At 40.2% G+C, this 20,026-nt stretch overlaps 1 protein-coding gene across 3 annotated transcripts in view; it reads right to left on the bottom strand.

Annotated features, from left to right (window-relative positions):
* LOC126326285 (cilia- and flagella-associated protein 58-like) overlaps positions 1–20,026 on the bottom strand; it is a 369,658-nt gene that overhangs the window by 93,724 nt on the left and 255,908 nt on the right. For all 3 annotated transcript variants that reach the window (XM_049995640.1, XM_049995632.1, XM_049995677.1), the window contains exon 15: positions 3,196–3,426. In XM_049995640.1, coding sequence (XP_049851597.1) covers positions 3,196–3,426 — 231 coding nt within the window. The remainder of the gene's footprint in view (positions 1–3,195; positions 3,427–20,026) is intronic.

Here is a 20,026-nt window from a genome sequence, read left to right as displayed (position 1 = left end):
AAAATGAAGAGAGAAATGTTTTTGTACCCAGTTACACATTCAGAAGTAACAAATGCAATTAATAAGCTGAAAAATAAAATGTCCTGTGGATGTGATGGTATTCCTGATAAGGTCATAAAACATTGTGCAAACAAAATAATAACCAAATTCATTGATATTATTAATATAGCATTTAAATGTGAATTCCCTTCTGTACTTAAAAAATCGATAATAAAGCCACTTTATACAAAAGACTGTCCATATACCATAGACCATTGTCACAACTATCAAGTTTTTCTAAAGTTACTGAAAGGGTTATGTATGAGAGACTGTTGAGTTTTCTAAAAAAATGCAAAATTCTAACCAGTGAACAGAATAGGTTCAGGAAAAACAGGTCTACTGAAACAGTTGTATATCATTTCTTGAATCAGGTTTCAATTGCAATGGATAATGAGGACTTAAACTGTGGAAAATATTTAGATCCATCCAAGGCATCTGATCTCATCAACCATGATATTTTGCTAGAGAAACTATATAGCTATGTAGTCCATGGAAAACCATACAGCTAGTTTCAATCGTATCTGTGCAACAGATGTCAAAGTGTTGAAATAATACATAATGGTACAAAATATTATTCTACATATCAGAAAGTCAACTGTGGTGTATCATAGGGATCTATTCTAGGCCCTCTGCTCTTCTTTGTTTTTATTAATGATTTTCCTAATCATCTAACAAGAGCAGAATCAGTACTTTTTGCAGACGATATGAGCCTTTTGGTCAAGGGAGTTAGTGAATCTGACATACAAGAAAAAATAACTACAACAACAAATGAGGCAGCTGAATGGTTAAATGACAATTACTTAATTATAAATGACAAAAGAATACTTGGATGAATTTTAGGCACATAAAAAATGAAGTTAAAAATAACATAACAGTAGAGATTTGGAAATGTCTAATAAAACAAACTTCTTTTACAAAAATGTTTGGTGTATCGTTGGACAATAACGTAAGATGGGAAAAATAGGTTGTACTACAGAATAAAAACTTCGTAAATAGTGTTATATATTAAGAAAACTGCAATTTTGGAACAGTACTTTGTGCCTATTACTCTTACATACATAGTCATCTAAGATATGGTATTATATTTTGGGGGAATACAGGTTTCACAAAAAGTTGTTCTATGCTCCAAAAGAGAGCTATTCCTATCCTGAAGGTTGTTGCTGCAGAGAGCCATGTAGAGCACTCTTTAAGGAATTAAAAATGTTGATCCTCTCTAATTTATTCATCTATGAATCAATATGTTTCCTCAAGTCAAATTGAGAACTCTCTTATCTAAACAGTGAAGTACACAACTATCAAACCAGAAACAAGTATGATTTCTCCAGAAACATACATTCAAAAGCCCTGTACCAAAATAATATTCACTACCTTATCAAAAGAAATAAAAAAAAACTTACATATATTTAACAAGGAATTATAGAGGCTACTATTAGATCAAACTTTCTATGATTGTGATGAATTTCTTTGCTATCTAAACAAATAGTGCTCTTTGTATAAAACTTGGTTTTTTCCATATTGCAAGTAAAAAGAAGACAAATTATGTAAAGTGTAATTAAGAAAACGTTGAAGTGTAATTAAGAAAATGTTATTTTCCTTAATTGTTAAAAATATAAATTCTCTCTCTCTCTCTCTCTCTCTCTCTCTCTCTCTCTCTCTCTCTCTTTCCATATCACAATTCCTATATCAGGTATATGATAAAATGGATGATAATAAATGAATTGAATTTAAAGATGCCTGGCATACCATCTTCACATGTTTAAATTTATATACTTGCAGTGAACAGTGTTTCTTTACTAATGCTACAGCAGAATTTTGAAATGGACTGTCGAAAATTATAAATGTTTCAAACTGGGCCGAGAAGATGCTGAAGATTAGTACTGGGCGAAGATTAGTAACTGGGCAACCTAGCACATCAAATACTGATGACGATGTGGAAGAAATAAAAAAATTGTTCTGGAAAATCAACCAATCACCATCAGAGAGGTTGCTGATGATGTCAGCATATCCTCTGGTTCATGATAAGAAATTTTTTCGGTTGCTTTGGACATCCAGTGAGTAAGAGCATAGTTTGTTCCAAAACTGTTGAATTTCCACCAAAAACGATTGCTCAGGAAATGCTGAATTAAATTAACAGTAATCTAGAACTTCTAAAGAAGGTTAAAACAGGTGATGAAACAGGGGAACTAAGTCAAAACCAAGGTCCAGTCATCCCAATGTGAACTGTCTGAAGAACAGAGCCAAAAAAATTTTGAAAAGTTTGATCACATGCGAAGGTTCTTCTCGCTGTTATCTTCAATTACAATGGGATAAAGCATCACCAGTTCCTGTCTTATTCTCGTACAGTCAACACTGAATTCTAACTGGAAGCTAAGCACGGTTTGCACACAGCAATCTGAAGAAAATGACCAGAATTGTGGCACAGCCACTTGCGAAAATTGAATCACAATAACGCTCCCTCTCACACCTCAATGCTTGTTTGTGTTTTTTGACAAAAAATTAAACCATTCCACAGCTAGACATGGCTCCCTGCAATGTATTTCTATTCCTGAGGATGTCATTTTAATGCTAGTGATGAATCAAAAAGAGAATCGCTGAAGGAGCTGAACACCCTAATGGAAAGTGGGCTTCCTAAGAGCTTCCAAGACTGGAAAAAGCACTGCCATAAATGTATTATATATGAGGGGGATCATTTCAAAGTGGACAAAGTGGATGTCAATGAAAAAATAAAGAGTCCTTAAGAAAAACTAAAATTCCAGCTACTTTTTGACAACACCCTGTATCCCCAACAGGAAGGGCATCTGGCCATCCCTTAAATTAATCATACTAAATCATAACCATGTCAACCTTGTGCCAATAAGGGACAAAGGCACAAATAAAGTGAAAAAAGAGACTCTTACAATTGAAAGATTATCATCTCATCACTACTCCATCAGGCACGGAAAGTGAGCTACTGGTCCACCAGGTTAAGTTCCATCATACATTCAGCACGAGTTCCCAAGATACACTTCACGACAAATGTGTAGATACTCATTCGGGAACTATCAACTGTGGCCCAAACTGCAATTTACAGGTTGACGATATAGAAAATTGACACTGACATGGCTGCATGCTGTCCTCTTCCTGCATGTTTTTTTCCTGGGTTTAGGCATCTCTCACCTTAACACTTTGAGTCTTCTTCTCCAGAGTGTGCTTCACTTGAGTTAGTTTGTCTGCCAGTTCTTGTGCCGGCTTGCACTGCTTCTCTGTCTTTTCAACAAGTTCCTTATAGCGTCGCTCCATTTCCTTCATCTGCGTCTCACGGTCTGTTGCCATCTTAGACATGTTCAGCACCCTCCTCTGTAGGTGTCGCACTTTCTGCATGAGGTCAAACTTCTCTGGGTCTGCTCCCTGTGACAATTCACATGATTTCATCAGTGGCTGAAATTACTGAGTTTGAGGTAATTTCTAGAGAGAATGTTATTTAGCTGTTAACAGTCTTGCATCTTGTCTGTCTGAGGAATTCAAATAATACATCACATATTTAATTACTTATTGTGACTTAAGAGAGCTGAAGTACATACTATTTTAACACGAAAAACAATTTATGAGCAAGATAATTTATAGGATGGCTCAAAAACATTGGGCAATATTTAAAAATTAGATTGTTCACATAAATACAAGCAAAACCAAGTATATCAATGTAGGTCTAGACAACCTCAACCTTAAACTACTACATACTATATATGGACATCCACTTCTTGATCCACAACTGAAAACTTATCATGGTAAAGAGGCTAAGTAACGAAGTGTACTTTCTGGTTCATTCAAAATAAACTTTATTCAGATCTCATGGGCATAAATATGGACTAACTCCACATTAACACTTGCTCACTGATTTTTAGGAAAGCAAGTTATTACTTGGTATGATCCAAAACACCATAACAAACAAATGCTGACTTTTAAAAATAAATTTGCAGTATTTATATTAACTTTATTTGTGTTTATAATCATACCAGTTGATTGCTAAATGTCCATAAAATAACTGTCTCTCATCTGGACAACTTTAAATGACTGATCATAGAATGAAGGCTTTCATGACCGGATGACATAGCTGCTGGTAAATCTTTTGGGATGTGAGGCTGTGGTCCAAGAAACTCTTCTGTTCCTGATGTTTCATACAGGACTGTGCTGGACATCCTTAGAGGTGCTCCTCCTCTGAGTCTTGCCAACTGATCAGTTGGACATCTGAGAGCAACGTAAATACTGTAGGGAAGGGGGCGTGGTCAAAGTAATACGTGATGACCAGAGATAATTTTTGTCAGTGATTAAACTTAACTATTGATTGTTGTCTTGTGAAAGATAAAACTGTCTAGCGATTCTGCAGAGCTCCTGTCCATATGTCACTAAGTTACATTGCCTCCTCTTTCCTATTAAAATTATCCTGATGCTTATAAATTTCAATGGCTTCTCTACATAGTTGTGGATAATAATTTGATGTTGTAGATAAAATTTCTGTTTCAGAAAATTTCACTTCATGGTTTCCTGCTTTAAGAGCATGCTCTGCTACAGCTGATTTCTCTGTTTTTCCTTGTCAGTAAAGACTTTAGTGCTCTTTCAGCTGTGTATTTATGCTGCTCTTGGTAGTTCCAATATAAACTTTACCACAAGTACATGGAATTTTGTATACACCACATGTTGACAGAGGAGGATGTTTATCCTTCACAGATCAGAGTACTTCACTTATTTCCTTTGTTGGTCTAAAGACCGATCTCATGTCATGTTTTTGTAAAATCTTACCAATCTGAACTGTTACTTTTATAATAAAAGGGACAGAAACTGTACTTTTCGATTGTTGTGGTTCATCCTTGTCCTGTGATCACTAATTTCCATATGGCTCTGAAGAAAGCACATAAGACACCATCTCACTGGCATCAGTTTGTAGATGACACATTGTGGTTTGGTCCCATGGTATAAAGGCTTTGGATGAATTCTTTGATCATCTAAACAAAATTAATCCAAAAATCCAGTTCACTATGGAAATTTAAAATGGTAGCAGCATACCTTTCTCGGACATTTTAGTTATGAGACATTCCAATGGATGTTTGGAACAAAATTTTTTGGGAAGTAACACATATGGACATGTTGTTGTTGTTGTGGTTTCAGTCCTGAGACTTGTTTGATGCAGCTCTCCATGCTACTCTATCCTGTGCAAGCTTCTTCATCTCCCAGTGCCTACTGCAACCTATATCCTTCTGAATCTGCTTAATGTATTCTCCTCTTTGTCTCCCTCTACAATTTTTACCCTCCATGCTGTCCTCCAATACTAAATTGGTGATCCCTTGATGCCTCGGAACATGTCCTACCAACCAATCCCTTCTTCTGGTCAGGTTGTGCCACCAACTTCTCTTCTCCCCAATCCTATTCAATACTTTCTCATTAGTTATGTGATCTACCCATCTAATCTTCAGCATTCTTCTGTAGCACCACATTTCAAAAGCTTCTATTCTCTTCTTGTCCAAACTATTTATCATCCATGTTTCACTACCATACATGGCTACACTCCATAAAATTACTTTCAGAAACGACTTCCTTGCACTTAAATCTATACTCGATGTTAACAAATTTCTCTTCTACAAAAATGCTTTTCTTGCCATTGCCAGTCTACATTTTATATCTCTCTACTTCGACCATCATCAGTTATTTTGCTCACTAAATAGCAAAACTCCTTCACTACTTTAAGTGTCTCATTTCCTAATCCAATTCCCTCAGCATCACCCAACTTAATTCGACTAAATTCCATTATCTTCCTTTCGCTTTTGTTGATGTTCATCTTATATCCTCCTTTCAGAACACTGTCCATTCTGTTCAACTGCTCTTCCAAGTCCTTTGCTGTCTCTGACAGAATTACAATGTCATAGGTGAACCTCAACTTTTTAATTTCTTCTCCATGGACTTTAATACCTACTCCACATTTTTCTTTTGTTTCCTTTACTGCTTGCTCAATATACAGATTGAATAACATTGGGGAGAGGCTACAACCCTGTCTCACTCCCTTCCCAACCACTGCTTCCCTTTCATGCCCCTCAACTCTTTTAACTGTCATCTGGTTTCTGCACAAATTGTGAATAGCCTTTCCCTCCCTGTATTTTACCCCTGCCACCTTTAGAATTTGAAAGAGAATATTCCAGTCAACATTGTCAAAAGCTTTCTCTAAGTCTACAAATGCTAGAAACGTAGGTTTGCCTTTCGTTAATCTATCTTCTAAGATAAGTCGTAAGGTCAGTATTGTCTCACATGTTCCAACATTTCTACAGAATCCAAACTGATCTTCCCCGAGGTTGGCTTCTACTAGTTTTTCCATTCGACTGTAAATAATTCGTGTGAATATTTTGCAGCTGTGACTTCCTAAACTGATAGTTTGGTAATTTTCACATCTGTCAATACCTGCTTTCTTTGGGATTGGAATTATTATATTCTTCTTGAAGCCTGAGGGTATTTCGCCTGTTACATACATCTTCTTCACCAGATGGTAGAGTTTTGTCAGGACTGGCTCTCCCAAGGCCGTCAGTAGTTCCAATGGAATGTTGTCTACTCTGGTGGCCTTGTTTCGACTCAGGTCTTTCAGTGCTCTGTCAAACTCTTCACACAGTATCGTATCTCCCATTTCATCTTCATCTACACCCTCTTCCATTTCCATAATTTTGTCCTCAAGTACATCGCCCTTGTATAGACCCTCTATATACTCCTTCCACCTTTCTGTTTTCCTTTCTTTGCTTAGAACTGTGTTTCCATCTGAGGTCTTGATGTTCTCTTATCTCCAAAGGTCTCTTTAATTTTCCTGTAGGCAGTATCTATCTTACCCCTACTGAGATAAGCCTCTATATCCTTACATTTGTCCTCTAGCCATCCCTGCTTAGCCATTTTGCTCTTCCTGTCGATCTCATTTTTGAGACGTTTGTATTCCTTTTTGCGTGCTTCATTTACTGCATTTCTTTATTTTCTTCTTTCATTAACTAAATTAAATATTTCTTCTGTTACCCACGGATTTCTATTAGCCCTCGTCTTTTTACCTACTTGATCTTATGCTGCCTTCACTACTTCATCCCTCAAAGCTACCCATTCGTCTTCTACTGTATTTCTTTCTGTATTTCTTTCCCCCATTCCTGTCAATTGTTCCATTATGCTCTCCCTGAAACTCTGTACAACCTCTGGTTCTTACAGGTTCCATCTCCTTAAATTCCCACCTTTTTGTAGTTTCTTCAGTTTTAATCTACAGGTCATAACCAATAGATTGTGGTCAAAGTCCACATCTGCCCCTGGAAATGTCTTACAATTTAAAACCTGGCTCCTAAACCTCTGTCTTAGCATTATATAATCTATCTGATACCTTTTAGTATCTCCAGGGTTCTTCCATGTATACAACCTTCTTTCATGATTCTTAAACCAAGTGTTAGCTATGATTAAGTTGTGCTCTGTGCAAAATTCTACCAGGTGGCTTCCTCTTTCATTTCTTAGCCCCAATCCATATTCACCTACTATGTTTCCTTCTCTCCCTTTTCCTACACTCGAATTCCAGTCACCCATTACTATTAAATTTTTGTCTCCCTTCACTATCTGAATAATTTCTTTTATTTCATCATACATTTCTTCAATTTCTTCATCATCTGCAGAGCTGGTTGGCATATAAACTTGTACTACTGTAGTAGGTGTGGGCTTCATATCTATCTTGGCCACAATGCTTTCACTATGTTGTTTGTAGTAGCTTACCCGCATACCTATTTTCCTATTCATTATTAAACCTACTCCTGCATTACCCATATTTGATTTTGTGTTTATAACCCTGTAGTCAACTGACCCGGAGTCTTGTTCCTCCTGCCACTGAACTTCACTAATTCCCACTATATCTAACTTTAACCTATCCATTTCCCTTTTTAAATTTTCTACCCTACCTGCCCAATTAAGCGATCTGACATTCCATGCTCCAATCCGTAGAATGCCAGTTTTATTTCTCCTGATAACGACATCCTCTTGAGTAGTCCCCGCCCGGAGATCTGAATGGGGGACTATTTTACCTCCGGAATATTTTACCCAAGAGGACGCCATCATCATTTAATCATACAGTAAAGCTGCATGCCCTCGGGAAAAATTACGGCCATAGTTTCCCCTTGGTTTCAGCCATTCTCAGTACCAGCACAGCAAGGCCATTTTGGTTATTGTTACAAGGCCAGATCAGTCAATCATCCAGACTGTTGCCCTTGCAACTACTGAAAAGGCTTTTGTCCCTCTTCAGGAACCACTTTTGTCCGGCCTCTCAACAGATACCCCTCCATTGTGGTTGCACCTACGATATGGCTATCTGTATCGCTGAGGCACCCAAGCCTCCCCACCAACGGCAAGGTCCATGGTTCATGGGGGGGACATACGGACATATATTTGCATAAAAACTCCAATCACCATTCACAACAAGGGAGAGGTGTCATTAAAAATCTTGTCAATAGAGCTGAACAGATATGCACATCAGAACACCTGGACATTGAAGTAAAACATCTGAAGCAGGCTTTCAAGAAAAATAGCTGCTCAGGGAAAGAGGTAAAGAGAATTTTGCGACCAAGGAACAGCAGTACCAAGGACAAGGATGAACCACAATGATGGAAAAATATAGTTTGCCTCCCTTTTATTAAAAAAGTAATTAATCAGACCAGTAAGAATTTACAGAAACATGACATCAGATCAGTCTTTAGACCAACAAAGAAAATAAGTCAAGTACACTCCAATCTGTGAAGGATAAATGCCCTCCTCTGTTGACATGTGGTGTATACAAAATTATGTGTGCTTGTCGTAAAGTTTATATTGGAACTACCAAGAGGAGCATAAATAGATGGTTAAATGACCACAAAAGTCTTTACAGACAAGGAAAATTAGATAAATCAGCTGTAGCAGAGCATACTCTTCAATCAGGAAAGCCCAAAGTGAAGTTTTCTGAAACAGAAATTTTATCTACAACTTCAAATTATTATCCACGACTATGTAGAGAAGCCATTGAAATTTATAAGCATCAGGATAATTTTAACAGGAAAGAGGAGGCAATGAGATTTAGCGATATATGGACAGTAGCTCTCCAGAATCACTAGACAGTTTTAACTTTAACAAGATGACAATTAATAGTTAAGTTTAATCGCTGACAAAGAGTATCTCTGTTCATCACCTGTTGCTTTAACCACTCCCCCTTCCCTATAGTATTTATGTTGCTCTCGGACATCAACTGGTCAGTTGGCAAGACTCAGCAGAGGAACATCTCTGAGGATGTCCAGCTTAGTCCTGGATGAAAAGTCAGGAACAGGAGAGTTTCTTGGACCATGACCTCACATCCCGAAAGGTGTAAATAGTTCATACTGCAGGCTGTAGCTGTGGTGTTCATTACATCATCAGGGACAAAATGCTTCCTCATCTGTGCCCACACTTTCTTTTAGAGGAAAGATGGCAGCCAGTCAAGGAACATTTTAGGGCGTCGGTTTAAGAAATTTATTTCAAAGGCGCAGTGGAATCCTTACAAGTTTTCTTCCAAAGTAATTCACGCCGTGTCTATGTCTCGAGGGCCCCGCTGTTGTTGCCCAGCTGCACAGGCCATGCCATCCAGAGGTGCTGCCCGTCAACTTCCCGTCGCTGTCTCCATTTGGGTTCCGGCACCACACCCGAGGCGCGTACTTTCGGAGCCGCGTAGCCACCCGGCCCGCTGCCCGTGCCACTGCTGTGCAAATACTGTACGTGTGCGCCCCTCAGCCGCCACACCACTGTCTCTTCTGTACTGTGAGTGGCGATATATACTGAAGCATTTGCAGCAGTTGCTCTGGATACAGAGAAGAACTTTTGGATCCCCTTTATAGCACAAATTTTGCATCCATTATACAGTTACTGCCTGTGTATTTTAACCACATAACTCTGTTGTCAAAGAAGTATGTCATGCTTAGTTGTTGTGATGAGAAGTGCTTTATGATTTTTTTTGTATAGCTTTTAGTTAATCTCCAGGGATGTGTATCTTTCACAATGTCTTTAGCAACCACAGAGGCTCCTAGCTGTTCACGGCATTTTCTTCTGTTTCATTTTTGTGTCACGATCGACTCTTTCTCTTTCGTCTTTCCTATAAGCATAATGAAAGTAGGTTCCTTATCGTTGCCCCACAGACATAAGCGCTTAAGGGCTCTGTAACGCCCCGTGTCATCATACCGCGTCCACGAGGTATCCGAAATCATTGGCACCCTAAATTCTTGTTTCTCTGCATCCTCTTTCCAGACCGAGCCAAGTTTTATTGATATGAAGTGGTGTATAAGGTTCTTTTATTGAGGTTATTGGTGAACAGGCAAAAGGTGCTGCCTGCATTGTTTTATGTTACATTAAATGGTCTGTTTTATGCTGCCAACCCATAGGTCAGCACAGAACCATTAACCATACAATGAAGGCTTTCATGACCGGATGGTACTGTTGTTGATCATTCTTGCGGGTTATATGGCTGCGGTCCATGGAATTCTTCTACTCCTAATGTTTCGCCCAATACTACGTTGGATATCTTCAGAGCTATGGCTGGTCCTGCTGAGTCCTGCCGACTGACAAGTCGGGCGTCGGAGAGTGGCCTAAATACCGAGGGAAGTGGGCGTGGTCTAGCTTGCACATACTAGCAGAGAGAAAACTAGTCAAAGATAAGATATAACTATCAATAATAGTCCGTCATAGATAAAAATCACTTATCGATTCTGTAATACCACTGTCCATATCTCGCTTAATTTCAAGGCCTCTTCTTTTCTATTAAAATTATCTTCATGCTTATAAATTTCAATAGCCTCCCTATGCAGTCGTGGATAATAGTTCGTGGTAGCAGTTAAAACTGTTGTTTCAGAAAACTTAACTACACGGTCACCTGACTGAAGTGCATGTTCCGCAACGGCCGATTTATCTATTTTTCCCAGTCGACAAAGACTTTTATGCTCCTTTACCCTCGTATTCACACTTCTTTTTGTAGTACCAATATAGACCTCACCACAGGTACACGGAATTTTATACACGCCGCTAGATGATAATGGTGGCCTTCTATCTTTAACAGAACAAAGTACTTGTCCTATTTTTCTGGTAGGTTTGAATACTGGTTTCACTTTATGTTTCAGCAAAATTTTTGCCGATTTGATCTGTAACCTCACTAATGAAAGGTAAAGACACTATGTTCTGGGATTCCACAGAAGGATAAAAAATGTTTTGCTAAGGAGTGAAGCTAAGTGTCCGAGACTTTATGGTTTATCTAAAGTTCACAAAATAAATCTCCCTCTGAGACCCATTGTTAGTGCTATTGATTCCCCTACTTATCAAATATCTAGGTATATAGCTACTCTTCTACAACCATACATTGGTAAGACTGATTCTTATGTGAGGGATTCATGTCATTTTATTCAGAAAATTGTAGGTCTAATCTTGGCTCTTGAAGACACATCTTCCGGATGTGCGGATGGATATGTGTGCGTGTGTGTGTGTGTGTGTGTGTGTGTGTGTGTGTGTGTGTGTGTGCGCGAGTGTACACCTGTCCTTTTTTTCCCCTAAGGGAAGTCTTTCCGCTCCCGGGATTGGAATGACTCCTTACCCTCTACCTTAAAACCCACATCCTTTCTTTTTTCCCTCTCCTTCCCTCTTTCCTGACGAAGCAACTGCCAGTTGCGAAAGCTCGTAATTCTGTGTGTGTGTTTGTGTGTTTTGTTCATGTGCCTGTCTGCCGGCGCTTTCCCGCTTGGTAAGTCTTGGAATCTTTGTTTTTAATATATTTTTCCCATGTGGAAGTTTCGTTCTATTTTATTTACATCATCATTAATTTGGACTGTTATCGATATTTACATTTCATGTTTGACTAGTTTTCTCTCTGCTACTATGTGCAAGCTAGACCACATTGACTTTCCTCGGTATGTAGGCCACTCTCCAAGGGCCGACTCGTCAGTCGGCAGGACTCAGCAGGACCAGCCATATCTCTGAAGATGTCCAACGTAGTATTGGACGAAACTTTACGAATAGAAGGATTCCACAGGCCACAACCATATAACCCGGAAGAATTATCAACAACAAAACCATAAACCGTGATTCCCTTTACCATGCAGCGAGTTTCCAGTTGAGTCTGTGTTTCTTTTTTTAGTCATCTAAATTGTGGCCTAATTTCCCTGTGAACGTTTACTATAAGCAGAGACTGCATGGCGCAACCATGTGGACTGGCACAGCTGTCGTCTTGCAATAAGCCAGTCACGCCCCGAAAGTTACCACTTCTCTTTCTAGTCTTCATCTTGCCTGTCATAATCAAGTCTAATCTTCATTAGATTTATAAGCCATTTATTGTATAAGTTTTGAGTGAGCATGTACACAGAGTATTAAGTGTTTGAAGGTACCCTCTCCCAACTACTGTATAAGTACACTCCTGGAAATGGAAAAAAGAACACATTGACACCGGTGTGTCAGACCCACCATACTTGCTCCGGACACTGCGAGAGGGCTGTACAAGCAATGATCACATGCATGGCACAGCGGACACACCAGGAACCGCGGTGTTGGCTGTCGAATGGCGCTAGCTGTGCAGCATTTGTGCACCGCCGCCGTCAGTGTCAGCCAGTTTGCCGTGGCATACGGAGCTCCATCGCAGTCTTTAAAACTGGTAGCATGCCTCGACAGCGTGGACGTTAACCGTATGTGCAGTTGACGGACTTTGAGCGAGGGCGTATAGTGGGCATGCGGGAGGCCGGGTGGACGTACCGCCGAATTGCTCAACACATGGGGCATGAGGTCTCCACAGTACATCGATGTTGTCGCCAGTGGTCGGCGGAAGGTGCACGTGCCCGTCGACCTGGGACCGGACCGCAGCGACGCACGGATGCACGCCAAGACCGTAGGATCCTACGCAGTGTCGTAGGGGACCGCACCGCCACTTCCCAGCAAATTAGGGACACTGTTGCTCCTGGGGTATCGGCGAGGACCATTCGCAACCGTCTCCATGAAGCTGGGCTACGGTCCCGCGCACCGTTAGGCCATCTTCCGCTCACGCCCCAACATCGTGCAGCCTGCCTCCTGTGGTGTCACAACAGGCGTGAATGGAGGGACGAATGGAGACGTGTCGTCTTCAGCGACGAGAGTCGCTTCTGCCTTGGTGCCAATGATGGTCGTATGCATGTTTGGTGCCGTGCAGGTGAGCGCCACAATCAGGACTGCATACGACCGAGGCACACAGGGCCAACACCCGGCATCATGGTGTGGGGAGCGATCTCCTACATTGGCCGTACACCTCTGGTGATCGTCGAGGGGACACTGAATAGTGCACAGTACATCCAAACCGTCATCAAACCTATCGTTCTACCATTCCTAGATCGGCAAGGGAACTTGCTGTTCCAACAGGACAATGCACGTCCGCATGTACCCCGCGCCACCCAACGTGCTCTAGAAGGTGTAAGTCAACTACCCTGGCCAGCAAGATCTCCGGATCTGTCCCCCATTGAGCATGTTTGGGACTGGATGAAGCGTCGTCTGACGTGGTCTGCATGTCCAGCACGAACGTTGGTCCAACTGAGGCGCCAGGTGGAAATGGCATGGCAAGCCGTTCCACAGGACTACATCCAGCATCTCTACGATCGTCTCCATGGGAGAATAGCAGCCTGCATTGCTGCGAAAGGTGGATATACACTGTACTAGTGCCGACATTGTGCATGCTGTGTAGCCTGTGTCTATGTGCCTGTGGTTCTGTCAGTGTGATCATTTGATGTATCTGACCCCAGGAATGTGTCAATAAAGTTTCCCCTTCCTGGGACAATGAATTCACGGTGTTCTTATTTCAATTTCCAGGAGTGTATTTGTTATTTGATGATATTAAGCTATTTGCATTATTCATCTTTGTTGGAGAATTTTTGTATTGTACAGTATTTCACTTTTAGATCTCCTTTATTCACAATGATTTTGTTTTGCCTTTCGAAAGAATGCATCAAGTTTTCCCTACTAAAGTTTTTCTACAATGTTACTTTTTACAAGCATAGGTCATTGAACGTTTTATTTTGCTGTCAAACCTAGATTGAGGAAGCCCTCCTTTCGTTGTCCATTCTATTTATCTTTTCTTTTTCAATAGATTGCGATACTTCAAATTTTCATCTAACTTTTGCAACTAATACTCCACTGCTTTGCAGTTAAGCTAAGTGTACTGCAGTTTTATAAGCATTTATTTCCCTGTTTTCTTTCAAGCTGCCTAAGTTTAAAAATGATTGCGAGTTTTTCACCCTCATGCCTGATAATCAGACTATAATTCCGAGTGGAATTTATAAGCGAGAGACCGCCAGCTGATGGAACGCAAAACGGAAATGCATTGCTGTAACACAGTTGGCCGTTATGGGGTGTCTTTCCGTTTACTGCCATTCAGTTTGGTGGCGCTTTGCATTCTGAGACTCCTCCAAAGTGTAGCACCACCCTACCACCTTCTGTAAACCCTTACCGTGCACACTACGATATGCATTTTCGTGGAAATCCTTGCTAAATGAAGCACCCAAGTTATCTACTCAATAGAGAGGAGATGAATCTATCCCTGAAGTTGAGAAGAAGTGCACTACCCTCTCACTGTAGAGTGGTAAGCAATATAGACAGTTCACCCAGATGAACACAAGTTCCATTATTATTCATCGTACTTCTTACAAAGTAATTTATTTGATGACGTGAAGATGTTACGAGCGAGCACGGAAATCATCACTTTTACCATTTGGATACAGTGCCCCGCCGTGTGTTTAGGAAATGTGAGACACCCGTTTGTTTATTCAAACAAACAAACCCGTGATGTTACAATATTGAAGCTCCAGCTGAAATTAACACTAATTTCTCGATGTTTAGCACCCACGATGTAATGTCATCGCCCAAACGCAAAACAAACTATTTTGTTAAAAATTTAGTTAGCAAGAGACTGCCATCCAAATGAATAAAAAGTTTTATTGTACAATGTCGTAGTAATTCGTGCAACCCTTTTTTCTGTAGCTCACCCTGTTACTTCAGGGTAATTTCATAGTTGTTAACCCCCACGAGATATAATCGCACTATGTCTTCCTTGTCAATGCATTGCATTTGGTTACTACCATTGCTCTGACTCGCTCATCTACCTGAACTTGTTCCCAATTATACCCAATTCCTTATCCTTTAACGTTAGAACCCTTCCGGTTCACCGTGGGTGTGCCGCATGGCATAAATGGCCAATATGTCGGGCTACACTGGTGTTGCAACCAGTACTTAAGCGAATCACTTATGAAACCTCTAAATTCCACGAGTACACGCCAACAGCTGTGCTGCATGCTGAAAGTGACACTGCCAGACCCTTCCCCTTCACTCCTCTCACCATTCCTCATCCCTTGTGCTTACCTCTCTGCTTTTTCCTCTCCCACAAGACATGCGTTATGCCACAAATGATACCCCCTCCATCCCCCTGCTAGAGAGAACGGCCATTAAAGTCTGTCGACATCACACTTTCCTGCTGGCCAAGCCACGTGCTCATCTCTCGTCAGTCAAAGTTTGTTTACAAACAGTGTGTGCATTTCTGTCGTGCAGAACAACATTCTAGATGTGAACCTTTCCGTATTTTGTGAACTGCATTCTTTCCCTCCATTTATATGAAGTTTTATGAATAGAACGAGAATATTGTTAACTGTTTTGTCACTATGGACACACTTTTAATTGCCTTTTCTAGAGTTTTGCTTGTGTGTTATCCATGCCTATTACTTTGTTTTACAAGCTTAATTTATGCCATTAGACAGTCCCCTCATTTCATCCTTAATTCCACTGTTTTGTCAGTATATGTTATAGCCTGTGGAACTTTATATAACCATTACCTGTAACTAATACATGGAGGATGTACTAAGATTTTACATTTGTTATCATTCTTCTTTAAATGTACTTAACCCAAGTGTAACCCATGCTAGGTGTTAATGATCTGCAGTAAGTCAATTTATTATCTTGTTTACCCAAATATTTTTATTACCATAGAATTAAGTATTTTGTTATAATAGCAGATTTTTCCCTCAAACTAATAGAAACCGTGATAGTTCATACCTATTTTGTGAAGCGTTATGGCGTCATTTAACTTCGTTTGTCTTAAGACTTGATTATATGGACAGTGATGATTTTAACTATTACAAGAGATATTGTATTGTAATTTGAGCAAGTTAATATTATACTATTTTCTTACTCATGAAATTTGATAAACTTGACTGCAAGTAAATCCTCTCCCATTTACATACACTAAACGAAATATTGTAACAGATCCCTCCCATAGTATTTAGGCTCCTGCTATGGCAAACTGTTTTTCCGGGGAGTGACCGACACCCGTTTGTAAACAATGTTTGTCACAACTTCTCTGGAAGGGGGAAGGAATGTACAGGATGGCAGCCAGTTAAGGAATATTTTAGGGAATTGGTTAAGAAATTATTTCAAAGGCCCAGTGGAATCTTTACAAGTTTTCTCCCAGAGTAATTCATGCCGTGTCTATGTGACACAAGTCACTTGCCTTTCAAAACCGAGGTGGTTCTGTCTAGTTAAAGCTGTTGACAGGAGATGCCCTGAGCCCTCTGCTGCAACTGCTAGCAAATCCATGCCATTGATTTTAGCCAATAATGTGTACAGGTTACTGATCACATGTGTGGACGCTGGAGCGTGCTGCGAAGCAGCAATCACTTGCTTCTCTGTCTTGTAATCCAGACCTCAAGCAGAACAAATGTCTTTTTGGAAGTCGGTTGCAGAAGCCATTCATAAACTTCCCCTAACTTTACAATTGGTGTCAGAAGTGGGATGTAACAATTATATCCCCCCATCCTGGCACAAACTCTTTTACATTTAGTGTCAGAAGTGGCATATTAGCGTCCGTATAATTTTAAAAGTCACCAGTTTTTCTGTCACATCCCACTGCTGAATTATTTAGATTGTTTTCAGTATACATTGCACTACCAATGAAGAAACACAAGAGACTGGCTACAAAATGAGAGGGGCATGCGGAAGTGTATCATCTGTATGCCCCATAAGCCAACTTGTGTAACACTTTCTGTACTTACCCCGCTGAGCATGAACAAGTCATAGGAGTTACCTCTCATGCCATCTACTGACTTTTGTAGCACCTGAGTCAGTCATCATTGGGGATAGCCCTTTTATTATGAAAAACCCTGTTCACATATCACTTATGAAGCACAAAATACAATTTATGCAAAACTGACACTTATCCACTTTAGCATGATAACCCTTCAACTATAGCCCAACAACGTCGAGTGAGATTTGGCACAAATTTATAATCCTACAAGAAATTTTGCTCATTTCTCATGTCTCAGTGACATCATAGAGCCTTACAATTAATCTCTAGGTGACATATACTTATGAAGTAGGTGAAACACACTAAATTAAATAGACAAGGCTGCAACTAAGTCACAACTCAAAACAATAACAGTTAAAGCTGGACTGGAAAAAGTCAATGCTCGAGTCATTAAAATCCAATGTGTATAGATTGCTGGCCTTATAAGAAGTCTGCCATAAGAATCTGATTGCAAAGCAATGTGTTTAAGCAGAATTCATACCCTACTATTATGCAACTATTATGTTGCCTCATTAGTTCTCTGTAATGTCCAGTTCTGATGAATACTACCAATTCAAAAAGCTGTCAGTGACATTTCCTCACTCAAGAAATGACTAAGATCAATCAAAATAAAGTACTGGCCACAACTGCTGATATAAAAAATGCAACTAAGCACTTTACTTGCAAAAGTTTGAGTCCAGCAAAATGTTAAACTAATAGCAAATATTCTACATACCACCATCTCATAAAAGTTACAATACAGTCAAATGTTAAAAATGTTAAACACCCTGTGAAAACACAGACCACAAAATTTTATAAATACCATTACTGTAATGGCATGTTCTAATTGCCTGCCAGAAATACAAGTAGAGTCATAACTTGAGAGTGTGAACAGACATGAATCCAAGTACTCATGTCATCCAACATCAACTTTGACTTTCTGAAATACTACATGACCTGACACTCATATTTATCAAATGTTGATGATGTACATTATACATGAATAGATATGTTGATCATTTAGAAACCTCTCAAATCATTGTACGTCTAATATTGTTGGCAAAGTGCTTGAGACAATAAAAACACACATCACGATAATACTATCTATTAGCATGTCATATGTATTTATTACTGAAAACAAAGATTCCAAGACTTACCAAGCGGGAAAGCGCCGGCAGACAGGCACATGAACAAAACACACAAACACACACACAGAATTACGAGCTTTCGCAACTGGCAGTTGCTTCGTCAGGAAAGAGGGAAGGAAAGGGAAAAATGAAAGGATGTGGGTTTTAAGGGAGAGGGTAAGGAGTCATTCCAATCCCGGGAGCGGAAAGACTTCCCTTAGGGGAAAAAAAGGACAGGTGTACACTCGCACACACACACACACATATATCCATCCGCACATACACAGACACAAGCAGACATATTGAAATATGTCACAAACTTTGCCACAGTCCTATTCTCGTGAAATTCTCTTGACAGAATATGTTCACATGAACCATAAGTTATTCCCAAAGAGTTGCAGATGTCTCGGATAGTCAGTGTATGATCTTTCACATTCAATTCTCTTGGTTTGTAAGCATTTTACGGTGTGCTGTGCATTTTACGAAGTGACATCAGCTAACAAGCAACTGGGAATTGTCATCATCAATTGACACACACCCATTTTTGAAACTCTTTATATTTTATGTATCTTCATTAACCATCATAGTGTGTGGTAGGAATGTGGCCACATACAGTAAAAACAATAAATAAGTTATGGTGTTATGTTTTAATGCTTAATTGGTTTTGAGACTTCATGCCTCATCCATAGGTGCACCTTTGTACACATCTAATCAACAGTTGTTCATAATTTCCCAGCTCATTCAGGTTGTCAACTGAAATACTGCTAACCACACTTTATGCTGTCATAATTGCCATCTGCTTCACATCTGTTGTACAGTGAGCTATGTAAATTTAAGTATTAACTGTGTTTTCTTACTTGTCACTTCTTTTTCCATGTGCTTTTGCTTTTAGGAAGCTTTAATTTTCAAGTACTAGTAACAGTGTACCATAGATTTTGTGTTTGTTTTGAATACAGTCCAGAGACAGGTAGTGCTTATTTTCATTTTTGCCAACAAGAAGTGTCTAGTAACCACAGTTTAGTCAGGTATCAGCCGTCTTTAGTGAATTAAAAGTCTAGTTAAACATGGATTAACTATCTACAGTGAATTGTTGATTTCTTAGGATGAATAGGATGTGTGAGTGCTGTGTACGGACGCAGGAGGAGAAGGCTACTGTTCGCGAACAGCTGAATGTGTTGATGGCCGCTGTCAACCGTCTTCAGTTTGCTGCCTCGGAGTGTAGCAGCAGTGGGGAGTCTGGTGTGTCACATGGTACACCACAGGTGTTGCATGATTCACCCACAGTTCTTGCTGTCGAGACATCTTTGTGGGTACTGGGTGCAGTTGGGCCACCCTCTCCCCAAGGAGAGTGGCGGGTTCAGTGGCATTCATGTCAAGCGAGGCAGAGGGTCAATGTTGAGGGTGTCCGTGTGGCATCACCCGCTCTGCCTGCGAGTGGACATGTGCCCACTCCTACAGCAAGGTCCGAGCAGGCACTCAGTGGGAGGGGTTTATTAGTTATTGCAAATTCCAACATTATGCAGGTGATGGAGCCCTTTAGGAAAATAGCGGAAAAGTTGGGGAAGAAGGCCAGTGTTCACTCTGTCTGCTTGCCGAGGGTCTTATCCGAGATGTGGAGGAGGCCCTGCCGGCGGCGATAGAGAGCACTGGGTGCACCCGACTGCAAATTGTTGCTCATGTTGGCACCAATGACTCCTGAGGTCTGGGTTCAAAGGTCATCCTCAGTTCGTACAGGCGGTTGGCGGAGTTGGTGAAGGCGGAAAGCCTCGCTCGTAGGGTGGAATCTGAGCTA

This window comes from Schistocerca gregaria, chromosome 1, assembly GCF_023897955.1.
Source record: "Schistocerca gregaria isolate iqSchGreg1 chromosome 1, iqSchGreg1.2, whole genome shotgun sequence".
Lineage (NCBI taxonomy): Eukaryota > Metazoa > Arthropoda > Insecta > Orthoptera > Acrididae > Schistocerca > Schistocerca gregaria.
The sequence above is the reverse complement of the archived record's forward strand: the minus strand, read 5'-3'. Positions and strand labels throughout refer to the sequence as shown.